The sequence below is a fragment of the Emydura macquarii genome, unplaced genomic scaffold, assembly GCF_026122565.2.
Source record: "Emydura macquarii macquarii isolate MOO-44397 ecotype Brisbane River unplaced genomic scaffold, CSIRO-AGI_Emac_v2 contig_3477, whole genome shotgun sequence".
Taxonomy (NCBI): Eukaryota; Metazoa; Chordata; order Testudines; family Chelidae; genus Emydura; species Emydura macquarii.
Genome location: NW_027133614.1, coordinates 4,340,131 through 4,357,883, shown reverse-complemented (window position 1 = coordinate 4,357,883; position 17,753 = coordinate 4,340,131). Strand labels below are relative to the sequence as shown.

The 17,753-nt window shown below is 37.5% G+C and overlaps 1 protein-coding gene across 2 annotated transcripts in view; it reads right to left on the bottom strand.

The window, feature by feature from the left end:
• The window catches only part of ODR4 (odr-4 GPCR localization factor homolog), a 31,061-nt gene that overhangs the window by 6,207 nt on the left and 7,101 nt on the right, over nt 1-17,753 (bottom strand). Inside the window, exons 5-13 of one of the 2 annotated variants that reach the window (XM_067535153.1) lie at nt 14,981-15,087; nt 13,556-13,592; nt 13,285-13,425; nt 12,420-12,515; nt 11,786-11,854; nt 9,975-10,103; nt 8,339-8,429; nt 4,687-4,872; nt 3,502-3,581 (exon numbers count right to left, since the gene is read on the bottom strand). In XM_067535153.1, the coding sequence (XP_067391254.1) occupies nt 3,547-3,581; nt 4,687-4,872; nt 8,339-8,429; nt 9,975-10,103; nt 11,786-11,854; nt 12,420-12,515; nt 13,285-13,425; nt 13,556-13,592; nt 14,981-15,087 (891 nt within the window). In that variant the 3' untranslated portion in view covers nt 3,502-3,546. Of the gene's footprint in view, nt 1-3,501; nt 3,582-4,686; nt 4,873-8,338; nt 8,430-9,974; nt 10,104-11,785; nt 11,855-12,419; nt 12,516-13,284; nt 13,426-13,555; nt 13,593-14,980; nt 15,088-17,753 lie in introns of those variants that run through there. The other variant, XM_067535151.1, reaches the window with a different exon arrangement.

The following is a 17,753-nucleotide window of genomic DNA, read 5'->3' as shown; positions in this document are numbered from 1 at the left end:
GCCAAAAGTATAATTGGGTTCAAAGAGGACCTTGATAAGTTAACGGAGGATAGGTCCATCAATGATTATTACTAAAAATCATTAGGTACTCAACCCCATGCTCAAGTCAACCCTAAACGTCTGACTACCAGGAGCTATAAGTGAAAGACAGGTATGGATCATTCCATAATTGCCCGGTTCCATACACTCCCCCTGAAGCTCTGGTACAAGTCACTGTTGGAGATAAGATACCGGGCAAAATGAACCAAGGTCTAGTATGGCAGCTCTTATGTTCTTATTAGTAATAATAATAGCAGCAGCATGGCATCAACAGAATGCTACATGCTTTACAGACCAGTTAAAAAGACATAAAGGTAAAATTGTGAAAAACACTTAAATGACTTACAGTCCTAAAGCCCATTTGCAACACTGACTGAGACACTTAGGAGCCTAAATGATTTTTCACAATTTTACCCAGAGCCTCCACCCCAAGAAGTTTAGAAGCTCAAGGCTAACTTTACTCATTTAAGTCAATGGAACAACTGGGAAAACTGACATGAGTAGTTATTCAGGTATATAACTGTCTGTAGGATTGGGCCCTAAGCTGTGGCTTTAAAAGGAGAAACAAAATTATTTTTTCTTAGAATGAAAAACAAACCTTCGGCTTTGTTTGTTTTACTGCACTTCGTGTCGTGCTATTGGCAGTGGTAGAAATGCAAGGCTGCATAAAAGAGTACCTTTTTAGAATCATGACTGGAAATAGTTATAAAGGAGACTATAAAAAACATCATTTTGATTTGAAAACATTAAATCATTATTGTTACAGGTAACACCTAAGATTACATAATAAAGAGATTGGAAGGGGGGAATTTTTTTTCAATTTATTTTGTGCATTTGACAGAACCTTGAGTATAGTTAGTTTTACCACTTCCTTAGTTACCTCTTATCATGCAGAGTTTTTCTATACAAATAGGGGAGAGAAAAATTTTAAATTGGGAAATCTGATTGTAAAACTTCCATTACAGATGGGAATAGGAGGTGGTGCTGGAGGCAATGTAATGTCTGAAAATAATTTTCACTCATTTTTTTAAAAACTGAGTGGATTTCAAGGTGACAATGCCCCTCAATGCATTTTCTCCTGTAAACAAACATTGAGATGGTTTAACTAATATTACTTGTTAAATGAAATATGTATATATTGAACAATGAACCCATTAACCAATGCAAAAGTATGGCATGTAGGGTTCCCAAACACTGAAGTCCTTTATTTTTCCATAGAACAAGTACAGCTCAGACACTGGAAATAAACATGTCCATACACCTCTGTCTGTATACTTTAATCCTGGCCAATTTTTGAGATTGGGAGAATAATTTAGTATCCAGTCCTATTTTTTTGCTAAAAGTGACAACTGTTTGGTGGACACTTGTCCAGTTATAACTATATTGAGCTCACTACCTGATTTCATACATAAGAGGAAAACACTTTGGTCACTGTTGACTTAGGCTAGAAATAAACCACTGATCTGAAGTTGAAGGGCTTTGTATCCCATTAGTCAATTAATGGAATTTTCAGAATACATGAATTCCACCCCCTCACGTGTAAAAGAATTGTATAATTTACTTCAAACATACACATAAAAATGTACTTAGAGTGCTTCAGGGTTGCTACAAACAAGTGACTACATGGGGTGAAGCTATTGATACTCATCTGCCAATGGCACAAGCAAAGGCTTCTATAGGCATTTTCTCTAAAAGTGAAATCCCACAGGATTTCATTTGTGAAAAGTTATGCTAAGTGGGTTTTTTCAATTATGTTTCAATATGTTTTTGTATAGAGCACCAGAATCCCTAAAGGCTGGCCTTGTTCTATCTAGAAAAAGATTTTCTTCCCAGTAACTAATAATAATTTTAAAAATCACTTGGATTAAATAGGAGCTTTCAGCACCAAGTGATTTCTCATTTCTAAGTAATATACTCTTTAACTAGGTCTAATAATGTGATCTTTTAATGAAATAAGAAAAACAACAAAAAAGAATTTACAGCCAATCATCAGCAGCAAATGTAAAGAGATGGAGACTGGAATCTAAAAATCATAATGCAACCCATTGGTTGCTGGGAAAAGATCTGGAATTTATTGACCATCAAAGCAGGTATAGCGTTCAAGTTAGCAGTATGAGGAAGATGAGAATGTATTGTTCAGTTACAGCAACAAAAAATGCCAGTAGCATCCTAGCCCGCATCAAAATAATATATTATGAACATGACAAGGGAAATCATACAGTGAAATCTGTCTTAAGCAACCACTCAAGCAATCAAAGTAAATTACTCACTGGATTTAGTAGTTCAATATAGGTAGAGCAGAACTGGATTTTGTATTTTAGAGGATACTCTGGGATTGTCTTTTAAGACATGCTGTTGCCTAAAGGAGTGTGTTTCATATAGGTTTCACTGCACCATCATATCAGAGCAGTGTATGCAGGCACCACTTGCAGTATAATGTTACAAAAGGTCTTGGCTATGATAAGTGACTTTTTGGCTTACACATTTCGCAGAAGTAGAATCTAGATATGGAAAGTTTTACTTCAACATATTTTTAGTTAAAAGGCATAAATACTCATGGAATGATTTGTTTAAAATTAAGCAAAAGCAGAAGAGACATGCTCAGAAAGAAAAGAAAAAGAAAAGAAAAGGCTAGCTGCAATGAGGTACTCCCTCCCCTCCCCCCCACCCCCCAGAGGTTTATCTACTGAAACACTTGCAGTGGTACTGGAAAAGTCCACCTTACTAGGAGTGAAGGGGGAAAAAAAAGAAGTTACTGCGATACCAATGTCAAAATATAAATGAAACTTCTCATAAGCAAGGCTGCCAGATTCCTCTAGATAATTAATGAGTGTATCACTATTGAGCGATACAAGGAAGTACCCTCTGCCCACTCACTAATTACAAAAATCACTACACTTTCAGAAGTATTTTCATTATTACATCATCAGTTATTGGAGTACGTTTAAACTGGATCTGGGTTGATCAGACCGGTGGCCAATGTATCATCTGAGATGACTCGAGTATAGTTAGTTTAAGAAATTCTAAAGTCATAACTAACACAAAAATGTGTCATTTAAAAAACAAACTGCCTCCCTTTGTTAAAGCATACATGTTTTTAATCCAGAGACCAATAGTTTTGTACTGGACGTATTTCAGCATAGCTATTAATGAATATAACTGCTTAGCAACTGATTTAATGGGATGCAGAGGTTTCAAGTACTAATCAAGAATAAAACTTTGATAAGATGTTCATTTACTAGTCACAGATACCAGAAGATTTGAGTTTCAAAAATATCAAATTTTTCACAGGAAAAAATACATATGCTCATCTGTTTACAATGTACGTGGAGATCTGCAGTTCAAGTATTACAGTGCAGAAAATAATTTGCTATTTAAGAACTTGTCAGAAAGAAAAGCTAGAAATATTGTATTTTTTCAAAATATATATTTTAATAAAAGTTTCAATTTCATAATAAAGTTCAGAATTTGGTATGCAGGAAAAAAAAAATTTTTTTTGGTCAGCATTTAAAAATCTTTGTAACTCTGGTCAGGATGTGCTGCTGGGGAGGAAGAAAAAACCCATCAGGTTTGTATGGCTCAGTGATAGTATTCCAGGTTGCCACCTTTCTAATTGCTAGTAACTGGACCCCCAAGGCCCTGTCCCTGCCCTGCTTCTTCTCCCCAAAGCCCTGCTCTCTGCTCTGCCCTTTTCTCCCAAGACTCTATTCCACCTTCTATTTAACTATGACAGTACACTCTGATTACCTTTCCCAAAACTGAAAAAGAGCTCTGTGGGGCCCAAAAGCTTCCCCAGCAAATTGGTCCAATAAAAGATATTACTTCACCCATAAGGAATAGCAGAGATCAGAAATCAAGTATAAGTAATGCTGATTTGATATCGGGTTATTGGTATTAGGAGGCTGATATCAACATTCTATTGACAAACTTACATTAATGTATTTTGCTGTTGTAGAAACATCAACCCCACCATTTTAAAAATCCTCTAGTTACCAAACTTTCTGCTTTCCCAAAGCACTCTCAAGATGTATTTTTATTAATTTTCTGTAATGTAAAAAATAAATATACATCCCATTCTGCTGCTTATAGATAAATAAATCATTTATACAATAACACATATATGTAAAAAGACTAATTCCTTAAACTACTTGGAGTCCATTTTTACATGTCACCAGTAGAGTCAGAGACTCGTATTCTGTGATTGCGTGTCTATATTATGCATTCCTCTCCCTTTCCTCTTACATATATTACATTTATGCAAGTTTATACATTGTAAGCTCTTTCAGGCATGGAATGGATCTCTCTATATCTAGAAAACACCAAATGTATGCTGGGTGCTGCAATATAAAACAGTAATCTACATATATTTTATAAGATTTGTTCTATCATTATAGCTCACCTATATTATTCTGTTAGTTGTAATGTTATTTTAACAAAAACAACATTAGTGTAACATCAGTGGGTTTTTTGTTCGCTTTCATTTTAATTTTATTATCATCATTAACCCCTAATTTAAAGCTCTTGAGCCAAATTCATCCATGTATATCTCTTCTGAAGTCCACTGATCAGCACCAGGGATGAATTTTGCTCATTTTTTCCAGAGGAGTTGTAGTCTAATCTGGTTCTTTACTCAGCTGCTATATTTACCTGTGTTCACTTCCTCTGCTATGTGTATAGCTTCTCCGCGGACATCTTGATCCAACATCTCAAAAAAACGCTCTTGGATTTCCCCAGATGTTTCATCTCCAAATTTATAATCACACAACATGACATTTGATCCAGCAATGGGGGCAAACACTCTGTGAGGCAAGGCATGATAATCTCTCTCAGAATCTAAGCGAGAAAGGGAAAGGAAATACTATACAAGTAAGAACTTGTGTAGATATGGTAAAGACTTTTCAATAATCAGCATACATTATACAAATTACTGTAATAAGGACTGTCCAATGGATCATGTAAAACCCTGATTTCAAACACTTCCAACCTAATTGTTACTACTTCATGTAAGTTCTAGCCACTTATATTTATAAATGGAAATTACGCACCTACTAACTAAAACTTTTCATATATTTTTCACATAACCTTCTCTTCAGTGATCCTTAGAATAGCCAAATGACCTTAAAAATTATTATGAATTGAGAATGCTAACAGGTCCTTTATCACTTTAGAAATGATACAAAGAGCACTTTCAGGAAGGCTAGAGATAAGGGAATTGAGGCATGTGCCAAACAGTATACAATTTCAGCATCAGAAAGAATTGCAAACATTTAGTTATTGTCTTATGCAGTTAACAGCCATGGAGTACAAGTGCCACCTAAAGAAAGAATGGAAAACTGCATGCAACTGATAAAATATATTGTCATATTCATATAAAGCGAGAAAGGCCAAAAACCAAGTAGAGCTTGACCTTGTTAAGGGAATTAAAACCAATAGTAAAGGTTCTATAGCCATATACATATGAAGAAAACCAAGAAAGAAGTGGGATTGCTAAACACTGAGGATGAGATGGAGGTTAAGAATAATATAGGCATGGCCGAATATATAAACAAATACTTTGCCTCTGTTTTTAATGAGGCTAATGATGATCTTGGGGACAGTGGTAGAGTGGCTATGGGAATGAGGATATGGAAGTAGAAATTACCACATCCCAGGTAGAAGCCAAACTCGAACAGTTTAATGGGACTAAATCGGGTGGGCCGGATAATCTCCATCCAGGAATATTAAAGGAACTAGCACATGAAATTGCAAACCCATTAGCAAGGATTTTTAATAAATCTGTAAACACAGGGGCTGTATCATATGACTGGAGAATTGCTAACATAGTTCCTATTTTTAAGAAAGGGAAAAAAAGTGATCCGGGTAACCACAGGCCTGTTAGTTTGACCTCAATAGCGTGCAAGGTCGTGGAAAAAATTTTGAAAGAGAAAGTAATTAAGGACATCGAGGTTAACAATAATTGAGATAAAATACAACTTGGCTTTACAAAAGATAGATCGCGTCAGACCAACCTGATCTCCTTTTTTGAGAAGATAACAGATTTTTAAGACAAATGGAATGCAGTGGGTCTAATTTACCTAGATTTCAGTAAGGCATTTCATACAGTTCCACATGGGGAATTATTAGTTAAATTGGAAAAGATAGGGATTAATATGAAAATTGAAAGGTGGATAAAGAACTGGCTAAAGGGGAGACTACAATGGGTCATACTGAAAGGTGAACTGTCAGGCTGGAGAGAACTTACTAGTTACCTCAGGGATCGGTCTTGGGATCAATCTTATTTAACCTTTTTATTACTGACGTTGGCACAAAATGTGCTAATAAAGTTTGCAGATGACACAAAGTTGGGAGATATTGCCAATACAGAGAAGGATTGGAATATCATACAGGAAGATCTGGATGACCCTGTAAACTGGAGTAATAGAAATAGGATGAAATTTAATAGTGGAAAGTACAAGGTCATACATTTAGGGACTAATAAGCATTTCTGCTATAAGCTGGGGACGCATCAGTTGAAAGTGACAAAGGAGGAGAAGGACCTGGGCGTATTGGCTGATTGCAGGATGACTATGAGCTGTCAATGTGAGGTGGCCATGAAAAAAGCTAACGCGGTCCTTGGATGCATCAGACAAGGTATTTCCAGTAGAGATAGGGAGGTGTTAGTACTGTTATACAAGGCATTGGTGAGACCTCATCTGGAATACTGTGTGCAGTTCTGGTCTCCCATGTTTAAGAAAGATGAATTCAAACTGGAACAGGTGCAGAGAAGGGCTACTAGGATCCGCGGAATGGAAAACCTGCCTTATAAGAGGGGACTCAAAGAGCTAGGCTTGTTTAGCCTAATCAAAAGAAGGTTAAAGGGAGATATGATTGCTCTTTATAAATACATCAGAGGGATAAATACCATGGAGGAAGAGGACTTATTTAAGTTCTGCGTCAATATGGACACAAGAACTAATGGATATAAACTGGCCATCAGGAAGTTTAGACTTGAAGTTTAGACACAGGTTTTTAACCATCAGACTAGTGAAGTTCTAGAATAGCCTTCCAAAGGGAGCAGTGGAGGCAAAAAACCTAGCTGGCTTCAAAACTGAGCTTGACAAATTTATGGAGGGGATGGTATGATGGGACAGCCTAGTTTGGCAATTGACTGATCTTTGACTACTGGTGGTAGATATGCCAATGGCCTGTGAAGGGATGTTAGATGGGGTGGGTTCTGAGTTATTACAGAGAATTATTTCTTGGGTGTCTGGCTGGTGAGTCTTGCCCACATGCTCAGGGTTTAACTGATTGCTATATTTGAGGTCGGGAAGAAATTTTCCCCCAGGGCAGATTGGCAAAGACTCTGAGGGTTTTTCGCCTTCCTCTGTAGCATGGGGCACAGCTCACTTGCTGGTGGATTCTCTGTACCTTAAAGTCTTTAAATCATGATTTGAGGACTTTAATAACTCAGGAAAAGGTTTATTACAGGAGTGGGTGGGTGAGGTTCTGTGGCCTCCATTGTGCAGGAGGTCAAACTAGACAATCATATCGGTCCTTTCTGACCTTAGAGTCTATGAGTCCAACAATCCCCATTTTAGATAAAGTTAGCTAAAGCGATATTTACAATGAGTTTATTTCTCAGTCCATGTAGCACCATAGACATATCTTTATGTCATTCTAAAGTAGACCTGAGATCCATCTAGTCCAGTACCTTGTTTCTGACAGTAGCCAGCACAAGATGCTTTAGAGGAAGGTGTAAGGCTCCAGCTGAGGCAGATGTGGTATGATCTGTCCCCCATGTTAGGTCTCATCCAGATCCCTAACAGTTAGTATATGGATAATTCCTTCTTAAATCTTGCCAAGTTTTTAATATTGTTTATTTCACTGTTAGGTGGGGACACCACAAAAATTACTGGCTGATTTCTGACTAAGCATCAAAGCCCTTCTGTATTAGAGATCTTGATGCTGAGCCCGTGACTATGGGGTAAAAGTCACTGTCTTCTGGGTCAGCTATGCCAAGAGGGGAATAAAGTGGATGTTTAAGTTATACTCATGGCAAGAAGACATTTAATAAATATTATAGGGGGAAAATGCAGGCCCAAAGAACAATGTCTGAACTTGAACTAAATCCTTCTGAAGTGGACAGCTGAAGGGTCAAAGTAGAAATTGTGGTCCCTGAGACATTTTTGTTTCTCTCAAACCACATCCAGATTTCAGTACTTCAGGTTGAATCCTGATGACTATCAGTAAGGAACTCCAGGGAAACAAAAGGCAAACTACATTAGAAAAAGATAATTTGCTTTTTTCTCTAGGTTCCTACTTTTTTTGCCAGGTGCCTCATTTATAATCGGGTCTTCAAACAATATTTCACAACGATCAGAGAGTGTGTTTATTATATCCCTCTTCAAAGCCTGGAAGGACAAAACAAAAAACACACAGTAAGCAACACTCAAGTCAGTTTGCAAGATATTTGTGATTACCAAGAAAGAACCATAATTAAAAAAAAAAAAGTATCTTTTTGTCCTATGCATATAGGCCATGTTAACAGTGATATGTATTAATAAAATCAAATGATAAAAAACAGGAATAAAAAAAAATGCCTGACAAAGAGAACCTAATATCAAAAAATAAAACTTTCCCCATCAGTTTTCCTATAATAATACCAAACCATCATGAAGTGTGGTTTTGTTGTTTTGTTTGTTTTAAATAAGCTTAAAATGTCTAAATTAAAGCATAGGACCAGGACTCAGGAGATGGCATTGTATTTTTGGCGCTACCACAGGTTTCCCGTGTCCTCTTGGCCAAGTTACAGGCTCTTTTCAAAACTTGCCTATTCCCACAATGATTTTGAGACTTAATTCATTAATATCTGAAGTTTTTGGCACTCCTCACACAAAGTTGCTATAGAATAATTAGGCTATCGAGACAAATAGTGCTCTCAGACACACCTCCTCCTCCATTAAAACCACTACCTCCATTGAATCCAATCAGAGTACAATATAGCCCATCCCTGTAGCTGGTTTGTTAAATAAAACTGTTTTGTTTTTATGTGGTTGGGGGATCCTTTTGTTAAACATAATAGAAGTTATCTGTTTATGGTGTTTTTTTAGGTATTCAAAAATGTTATTTTGATTTTTAAAGATTTTGCTAGTCCAAAGTTAGGAATGTTAAATTTTAAAACCTGCTTCATGAATTCATAACATTCTCTGTGTTGTGTTATTGATTTTTATTATGAACATTGTGGGTAAAATCTTGTCCTCATTCAAGTCTGTAGGAGTTTTGCCATAGTGGTCAATGGGGCTTGGATTTCATCCTCAGTCTTTAGTTTGTCACTAACCAGGAGAAGTAGGAGATTATATGCACTGTTTCAAAATATATGGCCTGTTACCATGCGGAAGGTCGCAACATGTGAAAATACTGACTGTCATGTTCAGCACTTTTTTGGACAATATTAGAAGTGCTGGAGGACAACCCTCTGAGAAGATGGCTTTATGCGATTTAGAAGTACTACTCCTTCAGGTGAATTTCAAAAGAGTAATCAGAGTATCTAATTTGCCTTACATTTCTCCTCCCCCAAGTACAAAAATATGTAACGTACAAAAGTTGTACCTTTAATTTTAACAAAGCTTTACACCAAGCACTACCACGATAAGACTAAGAGTAAGTTAGGATTTCTTAGGAGGACAAAAACAACACTAATAGTCCTCAAATGAACTACTTCTAAATATTTTTCAAAAAGTTTAATTTTATTTATTTTCTTGCACACTAAAAAGGACTTTCAAAAATTCCAAACTATCATTCTATCTTATTTTTGAGTTCAGAATATTTTGAGCCCAGTTTGGAACTCTTTTATCCTACCAAAGGCAAAGGCCAAAGGGTTCCAGTAAAATATTTGGGAAAAGAATAAAATCAAGTTCTTCAGCGCAACGAAGGAGAGTGATCACTACATTCAATACCTTAATAGCATCTTTTACTTTTGGCTTGTTATTATGGATGTAAGCTCTGCATTTCACAGCACCTTTAAGATTTACGGAACCACTGCAGACTTGCACTGTTGCTGTAGATCTGTGGCCTGAACTCTGGGACTGAAAGATAAACACATTTCAATTATAAATGTTAGCTATTTATCTGCAATATGGTCAATTGTGAAGACACTACATATTCCAATTAACAGCACTTAAAATGTTAAATACTTGGTAAAATGTGTTATTTCCCCGCCCTCCCCCCGCCCATTTGTACCTTTTACCAAGTTACTTAAATATGAAGATCCATCTTAACAGTTTTGTCCTTTTCCATTTGGTAAGTAATATAAAAATTTTTTTTCCAGAAACTTAAAATTTCTTGCAATTAATGTATTTTATGTTTACTTCTCATCAGCATGCAAATAGTCATCAATGATGATGCTAGCAAGTCTGTGAAAATAGCATTAATGTAACTCCCTTTGCTCATTCTTGAAGTTTGGTCACTAGTATTTTAACTAATAAAACAATGTAAGAATTTTGCACCTACTAAGGCTATAGAATTATTTTTATTTTCAGTCAAACAATTTGTCGCTAATATTAATACTGTGTTTTCCCAGTAAACTCATTTGTACACTACTTTTTGAAGCCTTTTTGTTCAAGTGACAGAAAGTTTGTCTACTTACTGTATTAGTAAGTATAATCTAGAATATCTACGTTGTGTTGTTTGAGTATTTTTCTTAAAGCTGAGTCATCCACCAGTCCTAGAATTAATTAGGAAGAGATATTTTTATCTGGTCATATTTGGAACTAGATCAAAGCTAATATTAATGGAGTCCTTAACCTATTTTAGGGCAAACTATACTGTTTCTGTGGAACAGGAAGACCATTATGGAAATCCCCTCATTCCGATGCTCTCCTTTGTCTTGACTGCCCTAAAGATGTTCACAGAACAATCAGTGATCCCAGTATAAACAATATTGTTGGAGATTGATAGTTTGACTGTAAACTTCTGCCCTTTGCACAGAGCATAAATTGGCACGTGTCACAAGAAAAATAACTTACCTTACTACTATTTTGAGTAAATTTAAAGAGGTCATGGATTTTGCGTAACCTTCAACAGGTCACTTGGGCCTTTAATCACACAAGCTATTTGAAATAAGGCACTTTTTTTTCTTTTGGGGGGGGGGGTGTTAAGTGAGAGTAAATTAACCACAAAAACAACTTAATTAGGAATATAATGGATTCTTCATCGCTTAAAAATCAGGATTTGACGTCTGTCTTCTAAAAGATATATGCTCTAGCTCAACCAGAAGTTGTGGGCTTGATACAGAAACCACCGGGTGAAATGCTATGGTTTGTGTCAGGTTAGATGATCACAATGGTCCCTTCTGGCCTGAAGATCTACAAACCTGTTTCATGCAGATGGAACCCTCACAGCTATACAAAGCCCCACTGAAGTAAATGGAGCATTGGAGGCACAGGACTCCGCCCAAAATGAGCAGTTTACAGAATTTAGCTTCTCTAGGGCTCAGTTTCCATCCCAACTATACTATATGATCCTCATCTGTTAGGTGCTCTGTCAGGACCGGATACAACTCCCACTGAAGTCAATAATTTAGATAAGTCCCAACATAACAGTATTACATTAATTTGAACAAGAAACCAAACCTATAATGAGGTTTGTTTTTTAAATAATTATTTTCAATTTTTACTTCATGTCCCTTTTTTAGATTAGGCATCAGAGGATAAAGCTTTATATAATACTGCACCTAACCTTACCGGCATTTTCCACACACAATGCTTACCAACTGCGTCAGAACCTTCACATCAAAGGTTTGACTACTGGGTTGATTATTTCCTCTTGAAGACTTTTTCTAAGAGAAAAGAAAGGAAAAATAGTATATGAAACAGATAGAAGATTTATCTTTATCTACCATATCTAGGTGCTTCATTGGCTCTTAGCATTGTAAAATCAGTTTGTAGATTTTAGACAGAAAATTGAGATATGAAAACAACTCTATGGACAGTTAACAAAACGTTAGGAATCTTTGGAAAAACAATGTTGGTAATGGTTATAGAACTAAAAAACTGCACCGTTTTAGATGCCCTCACTAGAATCTTCTTGAATAGCTCGCTCTTTACCTCCAGAATTGCAACAGTACTAAAGCTGTGGAAGTCTCCCATAAAAGTCAATCTAATCTTCAGCATATTGGCAGAGTTCTTATGTATGAGTCCTCTTACTTATCCTTCTTTTCACTACTGCTACAATCATCCCTTTTTTGCTTCGAGGGCAGGGAGGGGCAGAGAAGGCAATCCTTTACATTAATTACGACACGTCAGTTAGAAATATTCTATAGAAGACCTTTCCGCCCTTAATATTACCCCAGCAGACGCTTTGAGTGACACACCAATATTAATTCCATGTTATACAGCACACACCTGCCCTTCCAAGAGTTCTGCGTCATCTTCTTTAACTTGCCCATTGATCAGAAAAACACCTTCCTCTATCTGTTTTGCCCACCGGATTAATCCGTTCTTTAAAAATCAAAAGCACATAAAGATTTGTAAGTATATATTTTGGGAAGACAGCTTATCTAAAAATAAACTACACTTTTAGAGGAATATTGCCAAGAAAATCACAAAAACTCCCAAACTACTATAATACATGTTTAAATCATTAGCCAAAGAAAGACATTAATAAATCCTAATCAACTTTCAAACTTGTCATCCATCTGCACCGTACTGACAGACAACATACTACTCACAAGCCACCTATTAATCTAAATTTCCTAAACTAAATAGGCCAATAAATATTAAAATTAATATTTCAAAATATAAAGTTAATTTGCATAACCACCTATATTGGGGCTAATGCATGTGGATTTTATTTTTCTATAGGATAGGGGTGGGGTCTATTAATAGTGAATAGGCAATGAAAGCATCCCATTTCCAAACTGTATCAAAACCAGATCCTGCATCAAATTAAGATAAAAAGGAAAGCTGCCATCTTCTTTACACACTCCCAATAATATGTCTGAATAATTTAAATTAAATAAAAACAGAAAAATAAAAACCTTGAAGATTTCTTTCCTTCTGCTGTTTTTATGCTTAATGCAGCAAGAGAGTTGTGCATAAGGAACTTACTACCTTATAGATTAACCTGCCAGAAACAAATCATTAACTCTATTCCCCCACCTACTCCATATTTTCATAACATACTATTTACCATTCATTTCTAAGCAGTACAATAGTATGGTACAATATTAAAGGAGTAAGAGATACTGTATTGTTATTGTTCAGTTACCCTGGTATTTTTCTCTAGTTCATAGCCGACTGATGTAGCAGAAAGTGGGATGTGGATATTAACATTGATTGTGCACTCCAAAGGTAGCCAGAAGGCAGAAAGGCCACTTTGATATTTCCAGTCTGCTGGCTTAGCTGAACTCTGGGAGGAAAAGATAAGATTTTATTTTTAAAATGTAGCAAATAAAATGGCTTAATACAATGTTACAAATTTGAAATAAAAATGTATTTCTTCTGAACTTTATAAGTCTGCATACAGTAGTCAAATTTACCTTTGGATCTTGCATGTCATAGGTTCGACAAAGTATTCTTTACTAATTAAGGAAAAAAATTCAATGAAACATGCTTACAAGGAACAAATAAAAACAAAAGAACAAAATAAACAATTATTTTAAATTAACTTGTAATTTATCATCTACATTTACTATCTGCTTATTTTGCAGAGCCAAGTTTTTAATATTGTAGAGAATATTCTCATACTAATGGGAATGAAAAAATGTTTCACTGGTAAACGACAAATATTACAGAATGATGTGCTTGCCTTTTGAATATGTATCAACATTGATAGCTATCCATGTGAATAGCTATCATTGTTGATATGTATTTTACCCTCTATGTTCACCCGCAAGCCCTGATGTCTCCCATACTTCTCTACAACCTTACTTTCTCTCCTGGCCTCCTGAAGAGTAATACTTCTCCTCCTCCATCTGTTGAGCCTGTTCTTCCCATGATACCCACCTGCACAGATATCTCACTGAACCAGAACATTCTTGCCCATCATGCCTGTTACTTCTCCACTACAATCAACTTTTAAACTTTTTTATTATTACAATTGCAATTTACAGTGCCATATAGAAAAACATCATGTTATTTTGGATGCCTTTGATATTTAAAGCAACAAAAAAATAACTTATCAATTGAATGTGGGAGGGAAGTAGCGGGGCATAGTGAGAAGTAGCAATATGCATAAAGAGTTTAAGAGAAAAACCTGAAGCTTCTGGGGGGAAGAGGATCTCCACTCCCTTGTTTCCCCATCCAGGCCCCTCCCAGCTGAGACCCCTCTTTTTCCTCAATTTCCTTCCACCAAAAGGAATCCACCTATATCTCCATCCTAATTCTAAAAAACCAATGTATAGCCTTAAACTTTAAATATACCACTGAATGGAAATCTGTGTGCATTAAAACTTCTACATTAAAACAACTGCCAAATATAGATCACCCTTTCATATAGAACTTAACAGAAAAACATATTGCATTTACTATTTGCAGTCAGACACCATACCTCATCTACTTACATTCTTCATACAAAAACAAATGTAACGTAATTTACTGAGGCCACACCAACCCTAAATCGATCATCAAAACACGTGACCATATTACCAGTAAACATGCTTGAAGTTAGGACTGCACATTGGTTGAGCAGAGTGAGAGAAGAGAATGGGGCTGTGAATAGTGGAAGGGCAGTAATGGAGTTTGAGCAGGGGAGCTGATAAATCGAGTGCAGATTAGATGCCTTGCTTTTTATGATTTGTGTTGGTGGAATATCCATCCTAGTAACCAATGACACAAACGTAATGAAGATTTTTGGGTGGCAATAAGTATACTATTAGACCAGACAGATTAGGCAGATCCTGCAACAAATTATGTTTCAATATGCTGCATCAAAAGACTATTATATTTTTGCTATAAAAGGATACTTCTTTGTAGCAGAACAAACATGAAGAGCCACTCTGTCAGAGACTTCCTCATCAGTAAAACTCCAGAGCCTCTTCTTAGCTACAGACTTTTCTACTGAAAAAACTAGCTGAAGGAAAAAAAATATTATAGGATTTTTCTACACAGTAAAAACAAAAATTCAAGCAAGATGTTACACTTACTGAAAACAGCCCAGTATTTCAGTTCTAAAGCAAAACAGCATGTAATTTTCGCTATGGGTGAGTTTCAGAGCTATAGAACACTTTGTAATATAACTTAAACTTGAATATTTGCAAATGCACAGGGTGCAAATACACAAACTGAAATTGATGGAAAGATTTGTGCAAACCCCTGAGAACAGTCACTGCCACTCTTGTGCCAGCATCTATTTTTCAAGGACCATATAGCTTTTAGTTACAATCTAACTTGAAAGTTGACAGTCTGAAGATTGGCTAGTTTCAGATCATCCCATTTTCAGATGGTACAGGAACTAAAAATATGTGGTTTTAAGTTATGTTGGTGCAGCTGTTAAATATTTGAAACATCACATATGAGAGAGACATGTGCCAGTGATGATGTTAATGAAAATATCTAATAGGCAGACTCTACACTGGACAGCAGCTTTCTGTACATGCTACAGTACAAAGCTGTACAACCACTATCACACCTACCTTCAAAAAAAAAAAAAATGTTTGACTGACAATTCATTTTGCACTTTTAAAAAAACCCTTCATAGATTTGCTCATGCCTCACTCATAGACCTGGTTTCTCACTTCACCTTCCCCTTCTCTCAGTGCCTCAATATAATCTGACCTCCTTCCCTGCAGCTTCTGATATTTGCAACAGCTTTCTCATGTCTCCATGTCATCAACGTGCTCTTCAGAATGCACCTGAAAACTTAACTTCTCATTTGCATGCACATTTCCCACTCCTACTTCAAACTATTTAACTCTGTGAAACAATTTGGAAGACAGCTGGTATGAAAAAGACAATATGGCAAATAAAGTTATATAATAATGACAGAGCTGAAAGAATCACTTTAATTTTGTCCTTTGTCATTTCTTGGGTAAGTTATCTACAGAAGTATCTGTCTCAATATTGCAGAGGTCCCCAAACTGTGGGGCATGCCCTCCTAGGAGGGCAGAGGAACTTTTGGGGGGGCATGGCAGGGCCTGGGCCAGTCCTCATGGGGGGCTGGGAGGGAGCGACACTCAGCCCCACTCTGCCTCTGCCCCCGCCCCCCAGCCGCGGTCACAGTGCCCAGCCGCTGCAGCCCTGGTCTCATCGTCAGCACTGACCGGAGCCCTCCAATCATGGCCCCGCTCTCAGCTGCAACCCCTGGCCCTGACTCTGGCCCTGCTCACGAGCCAACCCCAGAGGGAGTGTGTGCAGACAGGGTTGGGGGGGCATGGGACTCCTACCACAGCAACACTGAGTAACAATCATAATGCTTCCACTGACATGTAGGTTATTATAGGCAAGGCTGCCAAATCTAAAATATAGGCACTGCCAAATATAAAAGCTGCCCCACACTTCCCATTATAAGGCCCTCTTATCAATTGCCTATAGCTTTGCCAAACTTTAATCATTGGGACTGAAATTTTATATGCCAAGTGTCTGCCTCATGTTGAATTTTTTTGGAAAATTTTAGCCAAAATGGTTACAGATGTTTCCAAGAATGATGTTGTAGAAATATACACAGTTTTGCCCATATTGAAAAATTCAGGCAACCTTTTCTTTGCAAAGTTCTGGAGCTCCCATGTTTTGGAGAAGGGATTTGAAATTTGGCATGGGTTGCCTTTGTGTCAGAGATATGCCTTTTGTTGTCCCTGGGAAAATCCACTCAAATTTGGCCAAGTAATAAGTGCCTCTGAAAACACGTAATTTGGATACGGTCAATAGAGACTTACTAGAGCTTCGCAACTGAAGATTTCATCTGCACTGGGCGTGCTCCAGTCTGGGAGCTGAGCAGGACTTTTCCTGCCATTGTAGCTCTGGCTGCATTGCTGAGTATCCTGCTGGGGTTGGATCTGAAAGCAGGGAAGCTATTCTCTCTCCTGTGCACTGAATTACCCTCCTGATGTGCTCATGCAGGGTGGAAGGGAAGGTGCCTGATTCGAATGCAGAGGGGACAAGAGCTCATCTCTGGAACGGCAGGAGTGTAAATTGCAACACAAAGCTTTGGGGGTGTGGCAGAGACTCATAACTGAGACAGCAGTTTGCAAGATTAGAATTGGGAGTGGAGGGAGGGAAAGAGACAGGCTTCATACTCAGATTTTGAGGCCAGAAGGGACCTTAGAGCATCTTGTCTGACCTTGGAGGAGACTGGGGACAAGGAGCAAAGGTAATTGGGAGGAGAGGGAAGGGAATGGCTGGGCAAGCACATTAGGAGGGGAGTGGAGGGGGCAGAAGGGCAAGAGAGAACAGGCAGAAGAGGCTGTGCCCACCACAGCACCCTCACCACCAGAGGCTGAAATGGAACTCATGATTTCTGAGACTCACCATTCCTCTGCTTTTAGCAAATACAGTAGAACCTCAAAAATACGAACACCTCAGGAATGGAGGTTGTTCGTAACTCTGAACAAAATACTATGGTACAGTTCCCGGCAGTCAGTGTCTTCCAGCTGAGGCCTGGGAGAGATCTCTGTGAAGGTATCAACTGGCAGCACTGCCTTGTTTGCAAGCAGCTCCCTGCCCTATTCCTATTTCTGGCCTTTGGGCTGAACTGGAAAGGGGCCGGGCCCGCACCCTTGGCACTACAAGCCCCAGCCCTCA